The 26,098-nt window shown below is 42.3% G+C and overlaps 1 protein-coding gene across 1 annotated transcript in view; it reads right to left on the reverse strand.

The window, feature by feature from the left end:
* TRAPPC9 (trafficking protein particle complex subunit 9) overlaps positions 1-26,098 on the reverse strand; it is an 815,095-nt gene that overhangs the window by 611,991 nt on the left and 177,006 nt on the right. The window contains exon 16 of the mRNA XM_073632292.1: positions 5,106-5,258. Within this exon, the coding sequence (XP_073488393.1) occupies positions 5,106-5,258 (153 nt within the window). The remainder of the gene's footprint in view (positions 1-5,105; positions 5,259-26,098) is intronic.

The raw sequence follows: 26,098 nt of genomic DNA on the forward strand, positions 1-26,098 counted from the left end.
CACTGATTGGCATTTCCCTGGTGGTCTACGGTAACATACCTGGTGGTCCAGTGTGGTGGCAATCCCTGGTTGCCCTGGCAGCATCCTGGTGGTCCTGGGCGGGCATCCGAGGGGGGCTGCGCTGATAAACAATCAGCACTGACCCCCCCCCATCAGGAGAGCAGCCGATCGGCTCTCCTCTACTCGCGTCTGTCAGACGCGAGTGAGGAAAAGCCAATCAACGGCTCTTCCTGTTTACATCATGATCAGCCGTGATTGGACATGGCTGATCATGTGGTAAAGAGCCTCCATCAGAGGCTCTTTACCGAGATTGGTGTAGCGGTGTGTCAGACTGAACCCCTCACCACAGATTGCCGCGATACGCGTCCCCACGGCAGCTGTAATCCTGCTGGACGTCATACGACGCCCAGTCAAGGTAACTGAACAACCGCCTGGCCATCATTCTGCTATAGGCCGGGCGGGAAGTGGTTAAAAAAAATGGCCAGAGAGAATAATGCAGACACTGAAGTAGTATCTCTGTTCTCTTGTCTCTGTCCACCATAATAACTGGGTCTCTCCTGCCCTAGGCCAAGTTAGGGGGTGGAGGAACTTGACTGGCCTGACCCCAACCCGATAGAACACCTTTGAGATTAATGTGCCTGACCTCACAAATGCGCTTCTGGAAGAATGGTCAAACATTCCCATAGACACACTCCTAAACCTTGTGGACAGCCTTCCCAGAAGAGTTGATGCTGTTATAGCTGTATATGGTGGGCCAACTCAATATTGAACCCTACGGACTAAGACTGGGATTGCCATTAAAGTTCATGTGTGTGTGTAAAGGTGGTCATCTCAATACTTTTGGTAATATAGTGTATGTGTTACACTGGTGTCAATGGGTTAAAGGCCAAATAAATTAAAGCCCAACTCCAGATAACACTTTTAGGCAGTTAAAACAACAGGTCTTTCTTCTTTTGGGGGAAAAAAGGTTTAAACCATAATAATAAAAAAAGATGCGTTATAAGCACCCTCAGCAGTCTCATATAGCTTGTCCCAATCCATGTCACTGTCACTTTTGCAGGACAGCTTGATCTGTGTGTAAATGTGAAGAAAATAGAAATAAAAGCATGTGATATATATATATATATATATATATATATATATATAAAAAATAGTAATTCATATAGTGATTCATTGCTAGTATTACCCCATATAGTTATCAGAATACAAGATTTTTACCATTAGGGTCTTTTTAAAGCAATAAAGCTGAGAATGCCATCAGCATGTGCTGCCAGTATGAATATGATGTGCGACTGTACATAACGTGACATCTCCGCATACCACAGGAAATTGATGCATCCGCTGTCTCAGGTTAACAGTACACAGGAGAGCCCTACGGAGGCATGATGTATACTAACGCGTTTTACATCTGCTGGGATAACCTGTCTTCCAAGTACTACGAATTATACACAACGGTATATACATTTCTCACATTCAGGTTTTTAAAGCAAGCTTATCCTGAACATAAAAGCTCTTCAGTGTAACATTTACTCTGCATGGTATCACAGGAATAAAAAGGCTTAAACTTTTCTAGTAACAATGATCCTTCCAGAGGAAGTGTTTAGCAAGAGATGTGATGGTATGAAAACCTTTCAGTCCACATAGTTTGGCATCCTTACTTTTTAATTAGCAAGAAGTTTACAGTGGAATTGGAGAGTAAAGGCTACGACTGTTGACCCTATGAAAATGCTAGTTATCTGGCTTTACTGATGACCCAACTACCTCCATGCTTTCTAGAACAGGCATGCAGATGAAGGACTTCAAATTCACTGGGAACATGCCTGTTCCTGACAGTAACAGAGAGCACTGATGCAAGAATGGCAACCAGTATGTCAGGTACTTATTTATCCAAGGTCATGGTATACAGTATGTACGAAAAAAAGAAGGAAGGCGTGTGGCCTGATACACGAATCAAGATAAAAAAGTTTATTCTAAACAGATTAGTATATACAAAGAAAAATACTGTGTATTCATGAATAAAAAAAAAAACAGTGTTCTTAATTGATAAAAATAGTAGAAATTGATGCCCATACAAGGGATAAAATAAATAAATGGCTAACACGTTTCGAGGTGTTTCCTCTTCATCAGAGCCTTGAACAGCCAGAACTGGTCTGTATGTTGTAATATGTCTATATATAAAGAGAGACAACTGGATGGGAGGTATATCACACGATTGCAGCCAGTCCTTTGATGGCTGCAACCCAGCACGGCACACCATACAGCATCACGACAGGTGGACCGCAGGGATAACCAAGTAACGACTTGGGCATCCAGCCACGGACCACAGGCTGCAACATCTAAATCAGCCATTGGGCCTTGAAGACCAACACCAACTATCAATAGACGACAACATCCGTATATACAGTATGTTCCTCTACGGTGCTGAGAGCACTGCGATGTGAAAGGAAATACCACTACAGTAAAGGAGAATCCGCCTATAAGAATATACTATCCATCGTGTGATGTACCTTCTATCAAGTCGTCTCTCTCTATATAGACATATTACAATATACAGACCAGTTCCGGCTGTTCAAGGCTCTGATGAAGAGGAAACCACTCGAAACGCGTTAGCCATTTATTCATTTTATTCCTTGTATGTGCATCAATTTCTACTATTTTATCAATTGAGAACACTGTTATTTATTTATTCATGAATACACAGTATTTTTCTTTGTATACACTAATTTGTTTAGAATAAACTTTTTTATTTTGATTCATGCATCAGGTCACGCACCTTCCTTCTTTTTACATACATAGCCCCTTGGACTTCCCCTAATCAGCCTAGGCAGCGGGGCATGCATGATCACTCCATATTTATATCATCAGGAAATACTAGCTTCGGAATAGCAAAGATGTTTTTATTACAAATTATGTGAGCAGACTGCAGTTCCTCTTTAATTGCCAATTACTTAGACCCCCAAACATTATATATAGATAGATAGATAGATAGATAGATAGATAGATAGATAGATAGATAGATAGATAGATAGATAGATAGATAGATAGATAGATATACATACACACATATTATATATATATATATATATATATATATATATATATATATACACATACATACATACATACATACACATACAGTATCTCACAAAAGGGAGTAAATCCCTTACGTTTTTGTAAATATTTTATTCTATCTTTTCATGTGACAACACTGAAGAAATGACACTCTGCTACAATGTAAAGTAGTGAGTGTACAGCTTGTATAACAGTGTAAATTTGATGTCCCCTCAAATTAACTCAACACACAGCCATTAATGTCTACACCGCTGGCAACAAAAGTGAGTACACCCCTAAGTGAAAATGTCCATTTTGTGTCCATTGTGTGTCGTTCATCATGTTGGAATACTGCCCTGCGGTCCAGTCTCTGAAGGGAGGGGATCATGCTCAGCTTCAGTATGTCACAGTACATGTTGGCATTCATGGTTCCCTCAATGAACTGTAGCTCCCCAGTGCCGGCAGCACTCAAGCAGCCCCAGACCATGACAATTCCACCACCATGCTTGGCTGTAGAAGAGACACACTTGTCTTTGTACTCCTCACCTGGTTGCCGCTACACACGCTTGACACTATCTGAACCAAATAAGTTTATCTTGTTATTTTTGTTGGTCCTCCTCCCAGGGGGAGGCTAGGTGTGGATGGTGGTCCCCAGGCTTCTGATCCCAACCTTGGATAATTATTGAACCTGAGGAAGTGGGGTTGGAGACCCACAAAATGCGTTGTGAATTATCATTTCACTCCCCCCAACCAGAGCCTAGTCTACATCGAGGAGGTATGTATTTTAAACGCAGGGGAATGACTAATGATATGCTGTGAATCCTATGTGTATTTTTTTCATGTATTGTATGTTTCCATATACAAAACTCAAGTGCTATTATGGATAATGTGCTACACGTTTTATTCATTTTGTAACAAAAATTAGAATTTTAACAGTGCATTACTTGTGCTGCATTATCGGGCACCTTAAAAGTCCCACACTGTAGCAAATTGTATCTAGTAGACCCCTTTTACACTGGAGTGGTGTGGGCGTTAGCGGTAAAGTGCCGCTAGTTTCAGTGCTGCTTTACCGCTGTTATAACGGCAATTTTCAGCCACTAGTGGGGCGCTTTTAACCCCCGCTAGTGGCCGAAGAAATGGTTAATAGCGCCTGTGTTGCAGCGCTGCGTAAGCACTTTGCAGGCGCTTCGGCAGAGCTATCCATTTATTTCAATGAGCAGGGCGTTTTGGGAGCGGTGTATACACCGCTCCCACACCGCCCCAAAGATGCTGCTTGCAGAACTTTTTTTTCCCCTCCTGCAAGCGCACCGCCCCAGTGTAAAAGCACTCAGGCTTTCACACTGGGGTGGCTTGAGAGGTGCTTTTCAGGCGCTATTTTTTAGCGCTAAAACGGCTGAAAAGCGCACCAGTTTGAAAGGGGTCTTAAAGTTAAAGACATTTTTCAACTTCTCCAAGGCACTTCTTGAGTTCTAATAGACCACCAGAGAATGCGTAGATGTTCATTGTCCAGGAAACAGGATGGTTGATGTAAAAGTGGTGGAGCCCGCCCCCTCCATAATCCCATTCTATGGTGCCTGGAGGTCTGCAACAGCTGCTAATCCTTGGATTTACAGGGCTAATGGTATGAATTGTCAAATCGTGGGGGTAGAGATGTTAAAATATTATATATGGAAGACAAGATGGTGCTGAATGCCCCCACCACCATACACGGATGGCTAGATTAAGGTGGCGGTGCCATCTGTATGGATATATATATATATATATATATATATATATGCTGGGGTATGTTTCCTGACACTCATTAGAACTGAAGAAGTGGTTTGGAGAAACACTACAAAAGATCTTCAACATTACAGAACAAGCCCAGTTAAATGTGACCAACTACTACCCACTAATAGCAACCAAGTAATTAGCATTTTCAGGAGAGGTTAGCAGGGGAAGCATTTGTATTTCTCTCAGTACAAGTTTCCATCAATAATGCATGCCTCTATAAATGAGAGCGATGTGGAGGAAAAGAACAGAATTAAACAGACAGCGACACACAGACACCTTACCATCATTGAGATCCTGCAAAAGATTTTCCTGGCATGAGAAGTCCAGTTTCACTTTGATGTAGACAGTAAAAGTTGCCGTTTTCCCCGGCTTCAGTGGCAGTTGTGACAGCGCCTGCTCCAGGTCCCATGTCAGAAAGTCGCCATACAATTTATCTGCATAGACAAGGAAGATATTGAATGAACCTCTTAAAATCAATACAGGTGGGGTGGATAAAAAACAAAACAAAAAAAAAAACATACAAGAAAATAAAAAGTTTTACAGCTTCTAATTAAAGAATTGTAAAAGCGGACCTGCACTGTGAATGTTACGCCCCGAAATTAAGTCAAGTAGAGGGCAAAGGACTAGACCCCAGCATTGCCCGTGGTCTCTCTGCAGCTGATCTTCTCACCATTACTGACCTACAATGTTCTTTGTTCTGCCCTGTGTCTCTGTATGGGGTGACCATCTTGGTAGAGTCAGGCTTTTGCTCCCTAATGACTGGTAGAGATATTCAAAAAGCAGCAAGAGAGGTGGAGGAAGCCCAGATTTATAACATACAGTGGGGAAAATTGTTATTTGGTCCCCTGCAGATTTTTTAGGTTTGCCCACTTACAAAGAAATGAAGGGTCTATCATTTTTATCGTAGGTGTATTTTAAATGATATATAGAAATACTTATGCTCTACTATATGATCAATTTCCCTTATTATTAAAATGAACAGCCGCAATCATTAACGGGTGAACTCAACCACTGCAAACAAATGATATAATTATAAGTGAATGGTGCGCTTGTTCCACAGTTTGAGTATTGTGTATCAAATGTGTACCAAAAACTTCTCAATATCACCAAGATATAATTTTGAATAGTGCACCTATCTTAAAACACAAACAAAAAGGAGACAATAAGCCCTACTCCAATCCTCCTATCTCAGCGCTAAAGGATATTCGGTATATACAGATGGAAGATAATAATGGTAATAAACCGCAGTGATTTAACCTGATGTCACCATATTCTGAGTGAGATATCTCTCAGCAGCCACTTATTCCAAAAAGAAATAGAAATAGAAATATGGATGAATGAATGTACTATATGAAACAGCAATTAACCCATCAAAGCAGCGCTATTTTCAGTCCTCAATGCTGACTGTTAAAACAAAGTCTTTGTAAATGCAAGCAAAACACATGCAGGCAGGTAAATTCCAACAAAGACACAGCGGTTGGAGCTCGGTCTGGATTACCTTATATGAATAGTAGATCTGATGGGTGCACCTTTCACCATCTATTGGGACACCTTGTGCTGCACACACCCCGTAGGGGTTCAAACTCACCGGCGCCAAGAGGTTAACAAGCCTTGGATCAAATCCTCTCTCTGTTTACTCCCGAAGTCCTCCAGGGTTGATGATCAGATAACAGCAACAATGTCCACATGTAAAAAAGAGACCCCGAATAGTCCAGTACCATTTTGATAATTTATTGTAAGTCACAAATAAGAGAAAAAAAAAAAAAAAAGGAATAAAGTAAATACACTGTAAAAATTAGTGGGCGCAGTTCCTTACAAAGGATAGCCTTCTAGCTTTCAGTTGGTTGGTAATAGTGGATAACTCAAACTGCTTCTCTCAAAGCACAAGGGTACTGGTTGCAGACTGGATGGATGATACACACTCACAGCTGATCAGTCCTTCATTCCACTAGTATACAACTACAAGCTTGGAGCGCACTGCGTGTCAACCAGGCGCAGCTGATCCGCACTTCCTCCCTCTCATGTCTGAAGCTTCAGGCTAGAAGCACACTGCGTCCTCACGTGATAAGGGTTGCCGTGGTATCGTGCTCTGACTAGTTTCGTCAGGAAGACTTTTTCAAAGAGTCTTGCTCTTTGAAAAAGTCTTCCTGACGAAACTAGTCAGAGCACGATACCACGGCAACCCTTATCACGTGAGGACGCAGTGTGCTTCTAGCCTGAAGCTTCAGACACGAGAGGGAGGAAGTGCGGATCAGCTGCGCCTGGTTGACACGCAGTGCGCTCCAAGCTTGTAGTTGTATACTAGTGGAATGAAGGACTGATCAGCTGTGAGTGTGTATCATCCATTCAGTCTGCAACCAGTACCCTTGTGCTTTGAGAGAAGCAGTTTGAGTTATCCACTATTACCAACCAACTGAAAGCTAGAAGGCTATCCTTTGTAAGGAACTGCGCCCACTAATTTTTACAGTGTATTTACTTTATTCGTTTTTTTTTTTTTTCTCTTATTTGTGACTTACAATAAATTATCAAAACGGTACTGGACTATTCAGGGTCTCTTTTTTACATGTGGACATTGTTGCTGTTATCTGATCATCAACTCTGGAGGACTTCGGGAGTAAACAGAGAGAGGATTTAATCCAAGGCTTGTTAACCTCTTGGCGCCGGTGAGTTTGAACCCCTACGGGGTGTGTGCAGCACAAGGTGTCCCAATAGATGGTGAAAGGTGCACTCATCAGATCTACTATTCATATAAGGGAATCCAGACCGAGCTCCAACCGCTGTGTCTTTGTTGGAATTTACCTGCCTGCATGTGTTTTGCTTGCATTTACAAAGACTTTGTTTTATCAGTCAGCATTGAGGACTGAAAATAGCGCTGCTTTGAAGGGTTAATTGCTGTTTCATATAGTACATTCATTCATCCATATTTATATCTTAAAACACAATAACCACATTCAGTGAAAACCTGCAAAAAAAATATACAATAAACAATAAATTAAAAAAAAATCCTTATAATGCACAGATATATGTTGTCTACATCCAGTGTAGCATCCAAAAAAATAATATAGTAATTGGAAAAAAACAAAGTGCCAAAAATTGTCCAAAAAAACGTATTAAGTGATCCCGCAATGGAGTGAAGATGCTCTATCAGTAGACTCTTTTCCTCTATTTATTATTGTGCCAGAATAATCCTCTAAAGTGAAACGAATATCCACCACCAGCCACCAGTCAGTGAAATGGCCGCTTACCTTAAAATATGACCATAAGGTCAAAAAACGTCCTTTCATCTCAATACAGTCTCCAGGTCCTGTATACTTCCACCTGCTACGCTCCATTTCGCCAGAGATCCCCTTGCTGGGACTAGCTGGATCCACTCCTCGTGCCTCCATCAAATATAGACAGAAGCTCATCAATGATCAAAGGGCGTTTTGTTGACCTTATGGTCATATCTTAAGGTGTTGCCTCCTGGGAGTAAAGACAGCTAAAGCTGGTTTGAAGAAGGAGAGACTGGGCATGCTCTGAAACATGTCCAGCCCACTATGATGTCACTTCCGGTTGCCTGTGTTCCATGCTGGCCCTGACAGCACGGTTCTCCATCTTGGATCAGTTTCCCACCAAGGGTCGGCTGGAATTTCCACCTGCAGCTGTCTATACTCCCCGGAGGCATCCCGCTGGATGTTATGGATTCATTGATATGTCATTGATATGTCTCTTTATAACTTCCATCTTGTAAGTGTTTTTAACCCTTCCTGGTCATTAAAGTGTTTTATTACTGCACTTAGAAGCACCTTCTTCTCTGCTTTGCTTTTCCAATTGAGTGTGCTTCTCTCTTCTGAAGTGCTGCTGTGGTGTATTAACAGTTTAAGGACCAGCCGCTGCAATCTACTGCTCAATGTGGCTCGATCCCGCAAATAGCCATAGGTGTACGTCCGCTCGTACACGGCGATTTGTGGGCACGTGCGCACTCCCATTGGCCAGCGGAGGAGCCAATCAGTGCTTCTGAAGGACTCGATGTCCGCCAGTGACCTGCAATCCTTCCCCACAGTGACAGAACAGGAACCTGCCTGTGTAAACAAGGCAAATCTCCGTTCTGTCAGGGACATGACCGTTGCAGAACTGGCTATGTCGCCCAGAGCCAACATGGATGCCCACTAAGAGTTCTGAGATGCGCAGGTGCGCCGCACACCGGCGCGCACGCACACACAATACGACGCGTGTGCAAGTGCCGTGACAGACACTGGCGCCAACGGCCCAATTTAAGCCAGCCATTAGCAAAAGGACATTGCTGGATTATCTCAGCTTCCCTGTGTGCCTTGTGATTCTGTTTCCTAAACTGTGGACTTCCCGTTACTGACCTGGCTTGCCTTGACCTCGATTCCTGATCTCCCGGTTTGACCTTTGGCTTGCATCTGGACTTTGTTCCTGTTCCTGTCTCCCGTGTATGACCTTGGCTTGCCCCTGTTTATGCTCCGGACTGACTTATCATGTATGACATCTGGCCTGGCTCCTGGTTTCTCCACTTACCAAACACAGCCATTGCTATCAGCCTGCTACAGTCATCCCACAGTGGCCAGCTCATCAAACTACAAGCAAGCACCTGGCAAGCCATGCTTCTTTGAGCACCTCGCTCCCTGTCCCCAACTCCACGGGCGCGCTGCACTAAGCCACAAGGAAAGCCCTCTTAGCATCTCGATCTCCATAACCACATCTGACAGGAGATCACACAGATCCTGTCTTTCTGCTGTGCAGGAAGACGGATCTGTGTGTTGACCCAGGCCACCCATCCCTCATACAGTTAGAACACACCTGCAGGGAACACATTTAACACTTTGATCGCCCCTGATGTTAACACCTTCCCTGCCAGTGTCATTAGTACAATGTCAGTGCATATTTTTAGCACTGATTACTGTAATAATGTCACTGGTTCGCCAAAAAAATGTCAGTTATGTGTCAGATCTGTCAGCCGCAATGTCGCAGTCCTGCTAAAAATCACTGATCGCCGCCATTACTCGTAAAAAAAAAAAAAATAATAATAAAAATGCCATAAATGTATCCCCTATTTTGTAGTCGCTATAACTTTTGCGCAAACCAATCAATATATGCAATTTTTATTAACCAAAAATATGTAGAAGAATACATATTGACCTAAACTGATGAAGAAATAATTTTTTTTACATTTTTTGGGGGGTTATTTTTTACAACAAAAAGTAAAAAAATATTGTCTTGGTTTTTTTCAAAATTGTCGCTCTTTTTTTGTTTATAGCGCAAGAAATAAAAACCGCAGAGGTGATCAAATACCACCAAAAGAAAACTCTATTTGTGGGGGGGGGGAAAAAGGATGTCAATTTTGTTTGGGTATAACATCGCACGACCGCGCAATTGTCAGTTAAAGCGACACAGTGCTGTATCGCAAAAAAATGGCCTGGTCATTAAGGGGTAAAATCTTCCAGGGCGAAAGGGGTTAATCACATTTCAAAAGCCAGTCATGTACTGTTTGTTAAAGTCTCCTGGTTATCCAGAGCGCCTGATTCTCCACACTCCTAGAACTCCCTCTCCTCCTCCTTCTACTTACTGTATTTCATCTGCACATGATTGGACAATTAAAGTCTACATTCATACAACTTATTGTGTGAAAATTCTCAACTGCTTTAGTAAATGAGCCTATTTGTCTCTCTCTGTTGTATAGATGTGTGCAGATTGTATTGCGTGCAGTTATTCATTACAACAATAAACAGGCACAATAACAAATGTAACGAATTGAGTTTAAGTACCATTGGCTAAACTGGTGACACAATTTGCAGTGGGTACTAATAATACTGACATCGGAAGGAAAAGACCTGTTGGCCTTTTTGACAAATACACATGTATATGTATACCATCAGACCCCAATTGGATACGACACAACAGAGATTATAAAATGTGGTGGCACAATAAGAAAAAGTTTGTTCTTATACTAATCAAGAATCTGGAAGTTCACCCCACTCCCAAAAACAGTCTTCCCCAACTGTTTTACCCCAGAGGAACCCTTGAAAACATTTCAAGGTCTTGGGAACCCAGGTAAAGCCGAATAATTGTTGGTCAGTGGATAAACTTCCCCTCACATTGGTGGTCAGTGAGAAGAATGTTCCTTACATTGGTGATCAGTGGGAAGAATGTTCCTTACATTTGTGGTCAGTGAGAAGAATGTTCCTTACATTGGTGATCAGTGAGAAGAATGCCCCTTACATTTGTGGTCAGTGGGAAGAATGTTCCTTACATTGGTGATCAGTGAGAAGAATGTTCCTTACATTGGTGATCAGTGGGAAGAATGTTCCTTACATTGGTGATCAGTGAGAAGAATGTTCCTTACATTGGTGATCAGCGGGAAGAATGCTCCTTACATTGGTGATCAGTGAGAAGAATGCCCCTTACATTTGTGATCAGTGAGAAGAATGTTCCTTACATTGGTGATCAGCGGGAAGAATGCCCCTTACATTTGTGATCAGTGAGAAGAATGCCCCTTACATTTGTGATCAGTGAGAAGAATGCTCCTTACATTGGTGGTCAGTGGGAAGAATGTTTCTTACATTGGTGGTCAGTGGGAAGAATATTCCTTACATTGGTGGTCAGTGGGAAGAATGCTTCTTACATGGGTGATCAGTGAGAAGAATGATCCTTACATTGGTGATCAGTGGGAAGAATGCTCCTTACATTGGTGATCAGTGGGAAGAATGTTCCTTACATTGGTGGTCAATGGGAAGAATGTCCCTTACATTGGTGATCAGTGGGAAGAAGGATCCTTACATTGGTGATCAATATGAAGAATGTTCCTTACATTGGAGATCAGTGGGAAGAAGGATCCTTACATTGGTGATCAGTGGGAAGAATGTTCCTTACACTGGTGGTCAGTGGGAAGAATGCTCCTTACATTGGTGGTCAGTGGGAAGAATGCCCCTTACATTGGTGATCAGTAGGAAGAATGTTTCTTACATTGGTGGTCAGTGGGAAGAATATTCCTTACATTGGTGGTCAGTGGGAAGAATGCTTCTTACATGGGTGATCAGTGAGAAGAATGATCCTTACATTGGTGATCAGTGGGAAGAATGCTCCTTACATTGGTGATCAGTGGGAAGAATGTTCCTTACATTGGTGGTCAATGGGAAGAATGTCCCTTACATTGGTGATCAGTGGGAAGAAGGATCCTTACATTGGTGATCAATATGAAGAATGTTCCTTACATTGGAAATCAGTGGGAAGAAGGATCCTTACATTGGTGATCAGTGGGAAGAATGTTCCTTACACTGGTGGTCAGTGGGAAGAATGCTCCTTACATTGGTGGTCAGTGGGAAGAATGTTTCTTACATTGGTGGTCAGTGGGAAGAATGTCCCTTACATTGGTGATCAGTGGGAAGAATGATCCTTACATTGGTGATCAATATGAAGAATGTTCCTTACATTGGAGATCAGTGGGAAGAAGGATCCTTACATTGGTGATCAGTGGGAAGAATGTTCCTTACACTGGTGGTCAGTGGGAAGAATGCTCCTTACATTGGTGGTCAGTGGGAAGAATGTTTCTTACATTGGTGATCAGTGGGAAGAATGTTCCTTACACTGGTGATCAGTGGGAAGAATGCTCCTTACATTGGTGGTCAGTGGGAAGAATGCTCCCTACATTGGTGGTCAAAAAAGCGATCCTTACAAATAGCTAAAAAGGTCATTAGCCCCGGAACTCTGCAGGCACCATCAAATGAAAGGCCAATAAGCCACAGCCCAACGTACCCCTAGTAACCTCCGGAGGAACCCTGGTTAAGAATGGCTGCTCTGAAGGTTTGGATCTATTACTCGTAATGCTCACATCACTAGGGAAATGCAAATCTTGTATACCTCACCTAACACAGAGAGAACCCTGGAGGACTCTGGCACAATTCAGATGAGAAACACATTTCTCACAGCGTGATCTGTATGAATACCTGTCATTTTAGCAGATTTACTGCACCTGATTCTTCCAAACTAGGTCTAACAGCATGAATAATATCAGGTAATGGGGTAATAGAAGAGAACTCTGATACAATAATATCTCCCTTTTCAAAGAACAATCATTCCTGACTCCACAAATGATTCACTGCTGTGCCGGGGATGGCGGCGTACATTCAAATCAGACACCTATACAGCAAAAGACGATGATAATACCATAAAAAGAGGGCATTATATTCCATACATCTCAGATTAAATCAAAATGTAGGATGGATCAAAAAATCTACCAGTGAATTCATAAAAAAAAAAATCATTAAAGTGCATCTAAAGTCAGCATTTTTATTTAAAAAAAAGTTATAATCCACCCCAGCTTATTCACTCAAAAATGTAAACTGCTTATATTTTGCTTTTGCTGGTTCCTTTATCCCCTCATCAACATGCTGAAGACATTTTCAAATACATTCTTTCCATTTTCATTACCTTTTTTTTTTTTTAACACCCATTGGTGTTATCATTGGGTATCCATGTTTCTCTATGTAACGCAGGCAGATCATGGCTAGTGGGAGGGGTCGGAAGGGATCTTTACATAGACCTCTTGTACAGATTGGGACTCAGACATCACCTTGCCACAGGGGTATCACTTCCTGAAAACATCACAGCACCGTGCTTCAGTACTCCTTCTCAAGAGACCTCAGCCCTGATGCAAGCAGTAGGCTGCCTCCTAGGGGTAGGTATGTAAAAGTCAAAATTCCTTGATGGGCAGATGTCAGTCTGGAGGAGTAGGCATTCTTAGGCGGACTGCTTTTGCATGCAGACCGTCCTAGGTAACGCCCAATATGTGTCACTGAGCCTCCATGGTTGAAAGAACTTTATTCCAATGAATGAAAAGGGCAGACCAGGGACATTCAGGCTGGAGGGCAAAGAGCCAGATGATGCTGGACATCCTCCAGGGAATTAAGCTGACTCAAAATTGTTGCAGGTTCTAACTCACAGTGGGAGAAGTGCAATGGTTTGTGGAGCCAGGGCTCTCGGATAAAGTTGAGTTCAAATTGTGACTTTAGCCCTGAAGAAGGGGGTTTAACCCTGAAATGTGTTGGCTACATTTTGTATGTACATATTCTTCTCAACAAGATTAATAATAACTAGAAGTTTTCGAGATTCTTTATTTACAGTGCTCCCACTACTACTATATTTTGAAGAGAACAATAGATCCAAGATGCCTCCAGTAGAACAGCCACAAAGAATGCCCTCACAAGAAAGCCCATGTCATGTACCTGAAGGGAGACTGAAATGACGAGGTCAGCCTCTCTTGTATCTCCAGCCCTGGTCCCGCTAAGGGTGAAACAGAAGGAGCCGAGGGACAGGAGGAACACGAGTGCCTGCAGATGAAGACCCGGAAGCCTGTAGCAGGAAGTCACAGCTGGTCGCAGGACTGTAGTTGCAGACACTCGGATGGTAGTGCTGAGCCAAGCAGGACACAGGAGCAAGGTCACAGGGATAGCCGGGTTTGTTAACAGACGGGCAGCAGGGTACCGGAACATCAGGCAGAGACAAGTCAGGTGGGAAGCCGGGATCAGGAGCCAGGTATAGAAGAGTCCAGTAGCAGAGTCAAATGGAGAGCCGGGGTCAAAAGCCAGGGATCAGGTATAACAGAGTCCAGTAGCAGAGTCAAACAGGAGCCAAGGTCAGCAACGGGTATCAGACAGGATAATCACAGGGTTCAGGATATCAGGAGCACAGCTGAAAACCAGTCAACACTGATCAGTGGTCAGGGCCCCCTTTAATTAGGCCGTCTGGCGCCAATTGGCACTAGGGACGTGCTCCTGGTCACACACGCGCATAAGTGCGCACGGGCATTTGCAGTCGCGCGTAAGTGCGTGCATGTGCGCGAGCACGCCAGGCGATTTCCACTGGTTTCCTTACAGCCCAGCACTACCTCCCACATTCACGCTGACACTGCATGTTTGTCTCTGCATGTGTGCATTTTCTAGGACTGATGTAACCAAACTCAGCTGTATCGTACTTGAAATACTGAATTGCGCCGGATGGCTCTTACCCATGGGTCGGTCAAGGTTGGAAACAATACAGGGAAAGAGCATGGTCAGGTCATTATTTCAGACAAAATATTTCCATCTGCAACTAAACTTTTAAGAGTAACCATCAATCAATACATAATAAGCATTTCTTCCTGGAAAAAATAAACCCCTGAAGGACAGTAAACAGCGGCAGCGTCACCCCCGCCCCCCAATCACACACCAGACATATATACACTCGAGAGGGAAAAAAAAATAGAAGAAGAAAATAAGCTGCCGAAAATTGATATTCGGCTGCTCTGCTAACAAGCGTTATCAGCGCCCAGCAGGATGTCACCTACTCCGAGAGATTTGTTTTCGGGAAGGGGGGGGATCTTGGCTCAGTGAAGCGGCACCCTTTGACAGTGCTCCATTGTTATCAGCACTTTACACCACACCTTCCCTCCCTGTAATCAGCTAATTACAAGTGTGAGAGAGTGTTGTACCTGCACACAGCAACAAATACACAGACTATTACCAACAGTCACGGTAAGCCACGACAGGCGGCCAAATAATCAAGAATTTATTTTACTGATGTGGGGCTTATTCTTAAAAAAAATGGAGCAGGGCCAACTTGCTGGTAGTCTTATTGGATGCCCTGAGTTAATTGTGACATTTATTGTACACCCATCAGCCATAGCATTATGACCACATACCTCCCAACTTTCTGAGATGGGAACAAGGGACCCCTATTATCAAAAGTATGTAGACATAGGACAAGCCCCCTGTCACACCCCCCTTAAAGGAGAATTATCCAAAAAATGATTAGTTAAACCCACAAGTTCTTTTCTTTACCACTACTATTCCTTTATACTGGCTTTTGAGATTTACAAATGCAGCAATTTAGAAATTGGATGAAAGGTTTAGCACTGGGAAACACTTTTTGAAAGATAAAAAGTGCATTTATTATACAACTTTATAGATCAGACCAAAATGAGGGACAAATGAAGAGAAAAAAGGGACAGAGGGGCTTTGTTCCAAATCAGGGACAGTCCCTCGAAATCAGGGACAGTCTCTCGAAATCAGGGACAGTTGGGAGTTATGTGACCACCTACCATAACCCGCCAAGGCATGAACCTCTGAAGGTATGCTGTGGTATGTGGCCCTGAGCTGTCAGTAGTAGATCCTTTAAGTTCTGTAAAGGTGGGGCCTCCATGGATCTGACTTTGTTTTCCAGCACATCCCACAGATACTCAATTGGACTGAGATCTGGAGAATTTGGAGGTTAATTCAAACCATTCTTGAATTCATCAGACATCCCACATGATGTAAAAAAAAAAAAAAAAAAAAGATTAATCAGACCAGGCCACCTTGTTCCATTGCTTCGTGGTCCAGTTCTGGTGCTCATGTGCCCATTGTAGGCACTTTTGGCTGTGGGCATGGGTCAGCATGAGCACCCTGACAGGTCTGCGGCTACACGGCCCCATACACAACAAACTGTAATGCACTGAGCGCTCCGACACCTACTGGAACCAACATTAACTTTTTCAGCAATTTGAGTGACAGTAGCTATTCTATTAAAACAGACTACACAAGCCAGCCTTCCCTCCTCACATGCATCAATGAGCCTTGGCCACCCATGACCCTGTCACTGGTTTTCCTTCCTTAGAACACTTTTGGTCAGTCCTGACCACTGCAGACCAAAAACATCCCACAAGAGTTGCAGTATTGGAGTTGTTCTGACCCCAGCCGACTAGCCATTACAATCTGGCCATTGTCAAAGTTGCCCAAATCCTTCCGCGCGCCCATTTTGTCTGCTTTCAACAGATCAACATCAGGGACAACATGTTAAAGAGGAAGTAAACCCTTAATCTAGGCTTACCTGTAGGTAAAAGAGGTCTGTAAGGGTTTACAACCACTTTAACTTTCTGCCTAACATCCAATCCATACTTAGATGCCACTGTAACAAGATAATCAATGTTATTCATTTTACTCGTCAGTAGCCATAGGGTTGGGAGGTGTTGGTTTACAAATTAAATTAAAGTTACATATATCATATGCAGTACTGGATCGTAAAGACGTCTAATTGCTCTAATAGTCTTTCCTATTTAGTAGGCTCTACGGGTGCAGACAAGGACATAAACTACTACCTTAATATGACATCTAACGTGGTCCCTGCACCTGAGGAGACTTCCAGTGGAAAGACATAAAACAGGTCCCTCAATCATGAAAGGAGAGTCATTGAACATTCCACATCAGGAAACACGGGTACCTGTCTTTGTACAGTTAATGGAGGTACATTCCCTCCTTTAGGAAAAAACGCTGTGCACCAGGGTGTCACCCAAAGAGTGTGCCTTCCGAAATATACATTTGAGATAGTTAGTCTGGTTGAAAAAAAAGACGCAAGTCCATTTAGTTCAAGCAATAAAAAAGGAAGAGGGGGGGGGAAACCAAAACGAAATTTTTTTTATACAATCCTATACCCACAATTGACCCAGAGGAAACTAAAAAAAAGCCCAACAAAGCATGATCCAATTTTCTACAGCAGGGGGAAAAATTCCTTCCTGATCCCCCAATAGGCAAATCAGATATTCCCTGGATCAACTTTACCTATAAATCTTAGTATCCAGTTATAATATGTACATTCAGGAAAGAATCCAGGAATTTCTTTAAGCAATCAACTGAGCTGGACAGAACCAGCTCTTGAGGGAGTCTATTCCACATTTTCACAGCTCTTACTGTGAAGAAACCTTTCCATATTTGGAGATTAAATCTCCATTACCTCCAACTGTAAAGCGTGCCCCCTTGTCTTCTGTAATGACCTTAAAGTGAATAACTCTACGCCAAGTTGACTATGTGGACCACGTATGTAATTATACATGTTGATCATATCCCCCCTTAATCTCTTCTCAAGAGAGAATAAATTCAGTTCCTCTAATCTTTCCTCATAGCTGAGCTCCTCCATGCCTCTTATCAGTTTGGTTGCCCTTCTCTGCACTTTCTCCAGTTCCCCGATATCCTTTTTGTGAACTGGTGCCCAAAACTGAACTGCAAATTTCAGATGAGGTCTTACTAATGATTTGTACAGGGGTACAATGATATCTCTCTCTCTGGAGTCCATACCTCTCTTAATACAAGAAAAAATTTTGCTTGCTTTTGAAACCGCAGCTTGGCATTGCATGCTATTATTATGCTTATGATCTACCAGAACACCCAGAGCCTTCTCCCCATTGATTTCCCAAGTTGTACCCCCCCTAGTATGTATGATGCATGCATATTCTTAGCCCCCAAGTGCATAACTTTACATTTATCAATATTAAACCTCATCTGCCACATAGTTGCCCGATTAAACAGTGCATTGAGGTTGGCTTGTAAGTTGGAGACACCCTGTGAGGACATTATTTCACTGCATAACTTAGTGTCATTAGCAAAGACTGAAATTGTACTTTTAATCACAGACCCTATATAATTTATAAAGATATTAAAAAGTAAGGGTCCCAACACTGAACCTTGGGGTACACCACTGATAACCTTAGACCATTCAGAGTATGAATCATTAACCACTACTCTAAATATGTATTTTTTTTAACCAGTTTCCATGTGGGGAACTGTGTCAAATGCTTTTGCAAAATCCAAGTATACTACGTCCACAGCCACCCCTCCGTCCAAGGTTTTACTTATCTCCTCATAAAAAGAAATCAGATTTGTCTGACAACTTCCGTCTTTCATGAATCCATGCTGTCTGTTGCTTAAAATATTTTTTTTCCAGCAAAAACTTGTTTATGTGATCTTTTATTAAACTCTCCAGTATCTTCCCAACTAAAGAAGTTAAACAGGTCTATAGTTACTTGGTAAGGACTTTGATCCCTTTTTAAATATAGGCACCACATTGACCTTACGCCAATCCAGTGGTACTATTCTAGTTATTAAAGAGTCCCTAAAAATAGTATTAATGGCTTTGAAATGACAGGGCTCAATTCTTTTAGGATCCATGGGTGGATGTCATTTGGTCAAGGTTCTCTATTCACCCTTATTCTATCTAAATATTTCTGGGCCAAATCAATTTTGAGCCATTGTGGATTATTTGGGGTTGTGTCACTACCACCCCTATTATGGACATTAGCTCCCCCATGATCCTTTGTATACACAGAGCTGAAGAAGGTATTTAATAAAGAGGCACCAAAGTTTAGTACAAATATCCCGAATTCTATGGGAGATATCGGTATACCTCAAACTCAACTTGGTGATGCTGGTTGGTTTATCTAATTTTCACTGACGTAAAAGGTCATCTCTATTCTAATCTCTTGCCATATGATAAGCCTGACTCAACAACTTCCTTTAGAGTAGCACCTGGTAAACATATTCCTCAGGGTATTTACCTCTACCTCAAAATCTTTGAAATTGTGAACAATTTCTGTGGGCCTGCAGGTACTGACCCACTGGGATACTTTTAATAACTGCCATGGATAAAAGCTATCTGCACGTAGGAGGCTCTTGGATAAGGCAGGTTTTATGTTGAGATGGGTTAATAGTCATCCGTGTCTCTCCAATTCAATCATCAAATTAAGGAAGGTAAATTAGGCTCAAGACTTCTCACACAATCAAGGGCCTCTGCATTCATAGCTGTCCAAAGGACCAAGACATCGTCGATGTACCTGTACCAAGTCAGAATCCTGGGCAGGTACACCAAAGTATCATCAAGGACCTTGCTCTTCCATTCTCCTAGATATAAATGTCCATAGGCTGAGGCATATTTAGTGCCCATAGCAGTGCCTTGGGCCTTTGGTCTATAATGTGTTAAATTAGGAAACTCTGTGACAGATATTTCAATTTTGTGGTGATCTCCTTGGAGGGGCTTATTTTAGATCTACACCTCACATTGCCTGCATTATATATCGATTCAGGTTTAGAACACATACCATTTTTTCTTTGGAAAGGCTTCAGCTGCTTTGTGCTGAGCTATTGATGCCTATGTTTGCAGCTATTTATCCTGTGATATACTTTTATTTCTGAGGTCAATGTTTAAAGCATATATTTTTTCCTTATAACTGTGTGTCATCATTGCGTGGCACTGTACTATAATGGGAGTGATACATGTCTGTAATGCGGGATATTTTAATCTTCACCATGGTTTTTAAGATGTCTCTATTACATAAGCTAGATCATTAAACATGTGATACATTGTTGATATAAGATTCATGGTCTGTGGATTTTCTATACATTTAGTGGTTATTTGTGTACCTCGTCTAGGCTTCAGGACAAAGTCTTTTCTACCTACCTGTGAATGATCTTGGTGCTACTTCTTTAAAGATACTCTTTATTAAGTATTTTGAACTTAAGGTACAAAACAAAGCCTATTGGGCATACCCAGGCTTATAAAGTAAACAGAAGACAAAAGAGAAAAAAAAAAAAAAAACAACTACTCACCTATTCACTTGGCAACCAAGATGTTCTATTTGGATTAGGCTCATTGGCATAGACATAACCAAAAATGGCACCACCTAATCTGCCTCTACCCTACAGATGTTCTCATTAGGTCAGTAGAATGAAATCAGGGAAGGGGGAATGGATCCCGGGAAGGGTGTCAATGGAGGTAACCCAGATATCCCACGTTTTGGTGAATTTCCGAGGACAACTCCTGGACTCATAAGTGAACTTATACAGCGGTATTGCTGAGCTGACCAGAGTTTTCCAAAAATCAAGTGTAGGTTCCATCGGAGCATTTGAGCAGTATGGCCTTGCGGGCTTAAAATAATAACAACCCTATTGGCGTTCTCATCGCTCTGGACAAGTGTACTAGACCAAGTATACAAACATCCATCGTCAATGGTCGGTGCTACTTCTTGACAGATCCCCTCCTCAAGGGCCCTGCCCTTCATCTTCTTACCACAGACTTACAAATTACTAGCTAAGATTACTCCCTCACATCGTTGAGACTCCAGGCTGCTGCCTGAAAACCATCCTTGCAGACTATTTACAAAGGCAACTATCAACCACCTGGATGCCCGGCACACGTTACTTTGTGCCCTGCGCACCCATCTCCACATCCTGGGGTGTTTGGACCTGAGCTGCAAGGGAACCCCTTTTGTCACTTTGGCCTCCAACCATGTAAGTGACCATGCAGTAGAGAAAACATACAAAATTAAATACATGTACAGTGGGAAGTATTTAGACCCCTTTAAATTTTTCACTCTTTGTTATATTGCAGACATTTGCTAAAATCATTTAAGTTCATTTTTTTTCCTCATTAATGTACACACAGCCCCACATATTGACAAAAAAACACAGAATTGTTGACATTTCTGCAGATTTATTAAAAAAGAAAAACTGAAATATCACATGGTCCTAAGTATTCAGACCCTTTGCTCAGTATTTAGTAGAAGCACCCTTTTGATCTAATACAGCCATGAGTCTTTTTGGGAAAGCTGTAACAAGTTTTATACACCTGGATTTGGGGATCCTCTGCCATTCCTGCTTGCAGATCCTCTCCAGTTCTGTCAGGTTGGATGGTAAACGTTGGTGGACAGCCATTTTTAGGTCTCTCCAGAGATGCTCAATTCGGGTTTAAGTCAGGGCTCTGGCTGGGCCATTCAAGAACAGTCACTGAGTTGTTGTGAAGCCACTCCTTCATTATTTTAGCTGTGTGCTTAGGGTTATTGTCTTGTTGGAAGGTAAACCTTCGGCCCAGTCTGAGGTCCTGAGCACTCTGGAGAAGGTTTTCGTCCAGGATATCCCTTGTACTTGGCCGCATTAATCTTTCCCTCAATTGCAACCAGTCGTCCTGTCCCTGCAGCTGAAAAACACCCCCACAGCATGATGCTGCCACCACCATGCTTCACTGTTGGGACTGTATTGGACAGGTGATGAGCAGTGCCTGGTTTTCTCCACACATACCACTTAGAATTAAGGCCAAAAAGTTCTATCTTGGTCTCATCAGACCAGAGAATCTTATTTCTCACCATCTTGGAGTCCTTCAGGTGTTTTTTTAGCAAACTCCATGCGGGCTTTCATGTGTCTTGCACTGAGGAGAGGCTTCCGTCAGGACACTGCCATAAAGCCCCGACTGGTGGAGGGCTGCAGTGATGGTTGACTTTTTACAACTTTCTCCCATCTCCCGACTGCATCTCTAGAGCGCAGCCACAGTGATCTTTGGGTTCATCTTTACCTCTCTCACCAAGGCTCTTCTCCCCCGATAGCTCAGTTTGGCTGGACGGCCAGCTCTAGGAAGGGTTCTGGTCATCCCAAACGTCTTCCATTTAAGGATTATGGAGGCCACTGTGCTCTTAGGAACCCTAAGTGCAGAAGAAATTTTTTTGTAACCTTGGCCAGATCTGTACCTTGCCACAATTCTGTCTCTGAGCTCTTCAGGCAGTTCCTTTGACCTCATGATTCTCATTTGCTCTGACATGCACTGTGAGCTGTAAGGTCTTATATAGACAGGTGTGTGGCTTTCCTAATCAAGTCCAATCAGTATCATCAAACACAGCTGGACTCAAATGAAGGTGTAGAACCATCTCAAGGATGATCAGAAGAAATGGACAGCACCTAAGTTAAATATATGAGTGTCACAGCAAAGGGTCTGAATACTTAGGACCATGTGATATTTCAGTTTTTCTTTTTTAATAAATCTGCAAAAATGTCAACAATTCTGTGTTTTTCTGCCAATATGGGGTGCTGTGTGTACATTAATGAGGAAAAAAAATAACTTAAATGATTTTAGCAAATGGCTGCAATATAACAAAGAGTGAAAAATTTAAGGGGGTCTGAATACTTTCCGTCCCCACTGTATATACAGGGTTGAACATTTCTTTGACAACCTAAAAGTACCAACAAGTTAATACCAGGTTGGTTGTTACATACTAACTCCTTCAGAGACAAAGATGCTGTCTTCCTTCCAAGTTTTTCCCCCATTCAATCTTGGCTAATGCAAGCTGAACTATTAGGCTGAAAAGATAAATTACCGGCGCCCATCAATCTCGGCAAACGCAAATCCTTTGGGACTCAGCTAATGCGGTTTTCCGATCAGGTAAGTCCGACAACCCGCGGGGATTAATTTCACTTTTAAAAGCCCGAGTTACACGCGGTGGCAGAAGACCACACCGGCATTAGCAAGAGAAGCGATGTTCACCCAAATGGGGGAGATTTATAAGAATAAAAAAAGAAGACACAGGAGAGAATTAAGCGTCCTCTCCACTGTGAAATCTATGGCGCAGCTCACAGTCTCCATGACACGCCGAGCTGGGCAATTAGTAAAGAAAAGAACAGGGAACATTAAAATTCAACCTAATACCTTCTTGAAAATGCGCAATTGCAGATGAGACACAATCCTCGCTGCATATCAATCTATAAACATTTATGGAAAAGGAGGGGGAAGGTGCGCGGCCTGGATTGGAAGACTGAGCGCAGGCTGAACGGTGAATGTGACAGTTATTGCCTAAAGAAAAGATTGCAAATATTACCAGAAATAATGTGTTTATTGATCACTTATATTGTGTTTTATTGATCCTGCTTTCTTTCAATTAAAAGAAGAAAACAAAATATCAGTCTCCGCAGAAGCCATTTACACATATTGTTCTTCCAAGCGTATGACTCACCCAGTTATCCTGAAGCTGAACTCCGGCCTGGGATCCCCCGCCTAATCTAATTGCTACAATAGATTAACCTATTTTATACCAAAGTATGTTTATAAATTGCAGATTAGTGGACTGTCATTTTTAAAAAAATCTGAGAAAACATCCTTAGGCTCCCATAGTGCCTTCTAACCAGTATGTACAGAGACATCGTTAGACATTACACAGACACAGTGTACTGAGCCATCTGAGTGGCTCTGTACCTTATAGTATAACAAGGCAAAAAACTTTTTTTTTTTTTTTTTATACATTTTTGATAGAGTGGAGAGGGATTCAAAAGCTTGTCAGTTTTTATTACTGTCTGTGTCCCCATTAGGAAGATTTACCTTCTCTATTTGTCCTGTTTACCATTATCATTCAATGAAAATCCCAAATTTAGGGTTGTTCCCAGAAAAGTAATAGAGGGAAAATCTTCCAATGGGGACATTAGTTCTGGTGACCTGGGGGTCCCCAAGGAATTCCCTTAATTTGCAGGGATTTCCTCTCAATTCCTGTTTGGCTGTGGGACAGGAAGTGAAGGGAAAACTTGGCAATGGGACACAGATGGCGTAAAAAAAAAAAATCTGACAGGGGTTATAACCCTTTCTTACTCTATCCAAAATGGAAAAAAAAAAAAAACTTTTCCCTATAGTACTACTTTAACCAAACACAGCAATCACACGATACTTCCAATGACATAGAAAGTTATGGCTAGGAAATGAATGGATCAGCAGTAGCAACCCTTTAACAACCCCCCCAACCCCTTTCTTCCTACACATCTGACCTCCAGCCTGTCTCTGTATTTAAACTGTATATTAACCCTTCATCTCCCTTAACCACTTGCCAACCGGCGCTATAGAAAGACGGCTACAGTTCGGTTTTCTAGTTCTGGGAGGGCATCTATTGACATCCTCCCAGATCCCCGCCCCCTCCACGCCCCTGAGGCGCGCATCGGGGGCACTCTGTGATCGCTGTGACCTTCAGATACAGCTGATCAAGGTAAAGAGCCAATCACAGTGGGCTTTTATCTTGTGATTAGCTGTGTCCAATCACAGCTTGTTCCATGTAAACAAATGCCGGTTATCGGAATTTCCTTTCCTCAGCGCTGTCACTGTATGGGGAATGTTAAGCCGATAACCTGCAATCCTATGCCAGCACATATTTGCACAGATAATCAGGACAACAATCATCAGTGCATTGATAATAACTGCAGCCCCATCAGTGATAATCAGTGCCCATCAGTGCTGCCTAACAGTGCCCATAAGTGGTGCCTCATCAGTGCACCCTGATCAGAGCCTCCTTTATCAGTGCCCATCAGTACAGCCTCATCAATGTTCATCTGTGCAGCCTCATCAATGTTTATCAGTGCAGCCTCATCAATGTTTATCAGTGCAGCCTCATCAGTGCCCATCAGTGCAGCCTCATCAGTGCCCATCAGTGCAGCCTCATCAGTGCCCATCAGTGCAGCCTCATTAGCGCACATAAATGAAGAAGAAAAATTACTTATTTGCATCATTTTGGAATAAATACAAAGAAAAAAAAACTTTTCAAAAAATAAAAAACCCAGTGGTGATTAAATACCACCAAAAGAAAGCTCTATCTATCTAAAAGAAAAATTGATAAAAATGTCATATGGGTACAGTGCTGAAAGCTGAAAATTGGCCTGGGCAGGAAGTGGGTGAAAGTGCCGGTATTGAAGTTGTTAATCTGCACATTTGTCTCCTGTATCTCCATCCTCTCACTGTACTCCTCACTGATTTTCCCAGACATATGCACTAAGATACAAACCAAATTTTTGTCATCCTCTGCAACAGGACTTTCAATTTGGTGAGATACTCCCCAAGGGCTAATTACTTCAAAGGGTTGCAGACACTAAAAGCTTTTTTCATCTGAACACTGAGGGATTAATGTACAGATCACATTGACTCATCCTCCCTCTGTATATATGACCTTTACAATAATGTATCTAGTGTACTGTCACCAGGCTCCACGTCCTAAATACTAGCAGCACAGTGGCTTAGTAGTTAGCACTTCTGCCTTGCAGCACTTACAGTAAGCGCGCGCTCAGCACAGAAACATTAGCCGCCCAGCAAAAAATATGTGTGGTATGTGGGCATTAAAGCCCACCTTATTGCCCCTTTTTAACATATGTGCTAAACAGATGGCAATAGATTATTAAACTTTGTAGCAGTATCCTACCTTTTGTTGCTTTGAAGAAATAGCTTTTTTGTTTTACTAGACTGATTCTGAATGGGGGGATCTGGTTCATTATAATCATTTGGTGCACTCTCAGTGTTCTGATAAGAAAAGCTGCAGTGTCTGCAACCCTTTGAAGTAATTAACCCTTGGGGAGTATCTCACCAAACTGGAATTCTTATTGCAGAGGATGCCTAAAATTTGACTTGTATCTTAGTGCAGACTTCTGGGGAAAATAAGTGAGTCAATCACACAAGCAGGAAAAGACATTTCTAGGGGCCTTCCGTACACTAATGTTCTACAGAACACCTCCAGACTGTTGGAATGGCCTAGTCAAAGCCCAGACCTCAATCCAATAAAAAATCTGTGGTCAGACTTAAAGATTGCTGTTCACAAGCGCAAACCATCCAACTTGAAGGATCTGGAGCAGTTTTGCAAAGAGGAATGGGCAAAAATCCCAGTGGTAAGATGTGACAAGCTCATAGAGATTTATCCAAAGCGACTTGG

This window comes from Aquarana catesbeiana, linkage group LG05 (genome assembly GCF_042186555.1).
Source record: "Aquarana catesbeiana isolate 2022-GZ linkage group LG05, ASM4218655v1, whole genome shotgun sequence".
In the NCBI taxonomy this organism is placed as follows: domain Eukaryota; kingdom Metazoa; phylum Chordata; class Amphibia; order Anura; family Ranidae; genus Aquarana; species Aquarana catesbeiana.